Source organism: Bufo bufo, chromosome 8, assembly GCF_905171765.1.
Source record: "Bufo bufo chromosome 8, aBufBuf1.1, whole genome shotgun sequence".
Lineage (NCBI taxonomy): Eukaryota > Metazoa > Chordata > Amphibia > Anura > Bufonidae > Bufo > Bufo bufo.
The window spans coordinates 200,306,541-200,311,165 of record NC_053396.1 but is presented as its reverse complement, the minus strand read 5'-3'; the positions used below and the strand labels follow the sequence as shown (position 1 = coordinate 200,311,165).

Sequence of the window (4,625 nt, the reverse complement as noted above, 5' to 3'; positions counted from 1 at the left end):
ATGAAATAGGAGCAACTATTACTCAACCAGTATCACAAAACAACCCAAACATTAGTACAGTTACCAGTAGTCCTCATCCTCCTATCATCATTACTAGTGTATATTCAAATACGTCAGCATCAACTAGCAGTATTGTGATGAATTCTTCCAATAGTGTCACAAATATAAAGCTAACACCAATTAGTAGTCAACCACCATCACACAGCAGCATATCTCCATCAACATTTACAGATACTTTTATCAAAGCCCAGACTATAGCACCCAGTAACACTCTTATGTCAACTAATGTCCAATCAACAAATGCTTCCCAACTGGGAAGAACCTTAATTCAACCTTCTTCTCAAAGCAAGTCAGTTACATCTTCTGTTACATCAGCACCAAGTATGATCCCTACCCAAAGCTCAATTGAATCTTCTAGTAGTTTCACACAAGGTTCTAAAACTAATGAAGTCCCACAATCAAGTACATTGGGTTCAACCAAAGACAACAAGTTGACTTCTTCCAGAAATAACAGCCAACCACCAACGTTTGAAAGCACAACAGCCAGAAGTGCTAGCACCAGCCCACAGTCTTCTTCAAATACCAGCCACTCTGTCACATTTTCTGATAAGGATTATGATGCTACTACTATCTCACCTACTATGACTGATGGAACCTCAACTTCTAATAATACCAACATCCTGACAACCCCAAACAGTAGCACAATGACATATTTAAGCAGTGCTTCTAGTACAACTTCATTACATATGGGAGGATCTATGCAATCATCATCCACATCTGCAGCCTCTAATATGGTGACCTCATCTAATGATGAAACCAGTGTCCAGCCAGTTTCAACCGGTAGTACAGCAACAGTTTCTAATGGACCTACTGTCTCCAGTAGTCCCTCATTTCACATGACTAAAACAGTATCATCTTCCATGACATCAGTATCAAATGCTACAATGGCTTCTTCCAGTGAAGACTCCAGTGTCTACTCAACTTCAGCAAGCAGCACAACACCCCCACAAAAAGATTTTACCAGTAGTTCCACTGTTACAATAGATGTTACAGCTAGCTTATCAACTTCAACATCAGTACAAAGAACTACAATGAACTTTACAAGTAACTCAGTGGTCCAAACCAGCAGTATATCCACATCTCCCAGCAACCCAACATCATCTACAACGTCTTCATCTTCCACTATTCCTGGCTCCAGTGCACGTCCAGTGGCCAGTACTGATACAAAATCTTCTTCAAGAGCAGTGAGCAACTCTGGTTCTTCTTCACAAGTAACTCCTTCCACCTCATTCACAGATAACTCAAGCACCCAGGGCCAGAATTCAGGTAAATGAATATATTAAGGACAAACAGATGAGATTTAGAAGGAAAATATATAAGTACGAGCTAATCCACAACTTGAATTTTCTTTCAGTTGCTACAACCAATGGATCCACCAATTTTTTGGCTCCTTGGAAAATAATTGTCATCTCCTTGGCTGTTAGCATTGGAACCTTTGTGGTTGTCGGAGGAACATTATTGGTAAGTTCTTCTCTGAATTCACATTAATGAGGCTCTTCTCCCTGGACAATCCCGACTTGTTAGAAGGGTCCCATATCAATAAACTGATTACAACGTGTTCCCCTGCTGGGACCTCAGTAAACAAATGTAATCTGTGGGAAAACCTGGCCATAAATGTTCAATTTCCATTCAGCACCATCACAGGGTAAATGATGTATTGCATAGTGCCCATTGATATCAATAGGTTGTCTAAATTTAGAAAAGGACAAGTCTTCCTGTGCTCTACACTGTGTAATAGGGTATATGAACATGGGTTTTCTAAATTGGAAAACCCCCTTTAACACCTACCCGACCACCACTGTACATTTATGGCTTAAATCGGGTGTTTAAAGATGGCATCCACTCTAGAGCTCAGCGGTTGCCACAGCCACCGAGTTTCTGCTGTTTAAAACAGCAGATATTTGGGGCTAATGTCTGTGAACAGCAATAACGGCGATCAGACAATCAACTCCATAGATGCCATGGTCATTTGTGAGAGGGCTTTCCCTGGGACTGCTGTGCTCCTGGGCGTGAACGGCTTTCCCATGCTGAAATGAAGCAAGCCATTTGATCGCTGTGGTAGCCTGGGTCTCTTTGAAGGATCCGAGGGATATCAGAGCAAAAGTGTGGCAGAGCTCCATAGGAACATAACAGAACTCCCATAGGCTGCAATAGTAATTCATTGCAGTCTACGGGACAAGCTATCTAACTATCGCATGTTCAAGTCAACCTAAGAGAACTTAATATGAGGGCTCTTTCACACGAGCGGATGCCGTGCGGGTAATCCGCTGCGTGAAAGAGAGCCAAGCCGCGCTCTGGGCAGCAGAGACACGGAGCATTAACATTACTGATACCGCTCCGTGCCTCTCTGTGATCTTTTTACTACAAAATCACGGTGACAACTTTATCACTGTGATCTTGTAATAAAAAGATCACAGAGAGGCACGGAGCGTTCTCAATCATGTTAATGCTTAGTGTCTCTGCTGTCCAGAGCGCGGCTTGGCTCTCTTTCACGCAGCGGATTACCCGCACAGGATCCGCTCGTGTGAAAGAGCCCTAACTGTAAAAAGGTTTTAAAAATATCCCCAAAAATAAAAAAAATTCTAATCACCCCCCTTTCCCCATAATAAAATGAAACAATAAAAAAATTAAAATCATTACTATTGCCGAGTGCAAAAACACCAATTCTATTAAAAAATATACGTATTTATCACGTACAGTGGTATCAATACGTAACTATAAAAAAAGTGGTGGGGGTCAGAATATGGCAATGCAAAGAAAAAAATTCTTTTACCAAAGTTTTTTTTTTTTTTAAGCATTAAAACACAAGAAAAACTATACAAAAGCGTGACAACACTGTAATCGTACTGACTGTAGAATGAAGGTAACAGATCCACAAGACCACATAGAGAGCGCCGTAAAAACTGAGGTGGAATTGCATTGCATTTTCCAATTCCACCCCATTTAGATTTTTTTCCCCTGCTTTCCACTATTAAATGGTGACATTAGAACTTGTCATACAAAAAAACAAGACCTCATACGGCTTGGTGAATGGAAAAATAAAAAAAGTTCAAGGAAGGAAGGGAGATAAAACACAAAAACTGAAAATCCAAGGGTCTTGGGGGATTTCAAGAATGAGAGGACAAAGAGTCTAAATCTCAATGGGTGTTGGGGGTCAAAATCAGTTGTCATCCACATAATCATCTAGAAAGGGATATTACCCTAGTCATAGCATTTTAATCAGCAGGATCAACCCTACCAGGCCTGGTTTAATGGGGTTAATCGTGCCCAACCTACTGGATTACTCATCATCCTTCTCAATCCAAATTGACATTTGACTATGATTTACTATGACAACCATAATTTTGACTCAGTCATGTGATACAATATGAATGACTAACGATCTCATTTATTTTACAGGCCATATACTATATCCGAAGACTTAAAGGAATGCACCGCTATGTTGTTTCAGGCTCCTCCATTTAAGATGCGGACTTGAATAACTCAAACATAATCATTTCTACCTTCGAAATCAACAGTATTACGCTCAAAGAGGTTTTTGTGATATTCTGCCACTACTGGCCAGTGGGAGTATTACATCTGAAATATTTATTAGATGTAGATGACTGTTACAGATTTTTGGAATCACATTTTATGTATTTATTTAAGCACTAGATGTTAATTACCGGTAGTGATACCGACGCCCTATGGCCACTGCGTGTGTTATAGAAGCTCTGCAATATGGAAGACAGTGTGAGGGTGACATCTGGTGGTAGATGTGTGTATTGCATAGGTTATTTTGTGATAGTTACAGTATATTCGTTTTAACTGAATCGGATAGGATATAAACTTTATTAAATGAGGCAGCACTGCTGGTCAGTGCAAAGATAATATATAATAAGGATTTTGTAATAAATGTATTTTATAACTTATTTTTGTATTTGTATCTTAAAGTTACTGTGCAGTCTAAAGTCATAAAGCTGCAAATGTCCTGATATTAAAGAAATGTAAAACCAGGAATTCAGCATCTGAGCCATTATTAATTATTGCTTTTATTATTGAGCTAGCCAGAGAGTGCCCCATGACAGTGTCAGACAGAGAGTGTCTCATAAACCGTGTCAGAGAGTGCCCCTATAACAATGTCAGAAAGAGTGCCCCCATAAACATTCTCAGAGAGTGCCCTCATAAACACTTTCGGAGAGTGACCCCATAAACAGTGTCAGCCAGAGAGTGCCCCTATAACAGTTTCAGACAGAGAGTGTCTCCATAAACAGTGTCAAAAAGAGTGCCCCCATAAACAGTGTCCGCCAGAGAGTGTTTCATAAACAGTGTCAGCCAGAGGGTTTCATCATGAACGGTGTCAGAAAGAAAATGCCACCATAAACAGTGTCAAACAGAGCGTGTCTCATAAACCGTGTCAGAGAGTGCCCCCATAACAATGTCAGAAAAAGTGCCCTCATAAAGATTTCAGAGAGTGCCCCATAACAATGTCAGAAAGAGTGCCCTCATAAACATTGTCAGAGAGTGCCCCCATAAACAGTGTTTTATAAACAGTGTCATCCAGAGGGTGTCCCCATGAACGGTGT

At 40.4% G+C, this 4,625-nt stretch overlaps 1 protein-coding gene across 1 annotated transcript; it reads left to right on the top strand.

The window, feature by feature from the left end:
- Window positions 1-1,040: 1,040 nt before the first annotated feature.
- Window positions 1,041-3,576, top strand: LOC121009309 (cell wall integrity and stress response component 1-like). The gene is made up of 3 exons (XM_040442343.1): window positions 1,041-1,326; window positions 1,415-1,521; window positions 3,460-3,576. Exons 1-3 carry the CDS (start codon window positions 1,092-1,094, stop codon window positions 3,523-3,525), a joined length of 408 nt encoding a protein of 135 aa, XP_040298277.1. The 5' UTR covers window positions 1,041-1,091; the 3' UTR covers window positions 3,526-3,576.
- The last annotated feature ends 1,049 nt before the right edge of the window (window positions 3,577-4,625 follow it).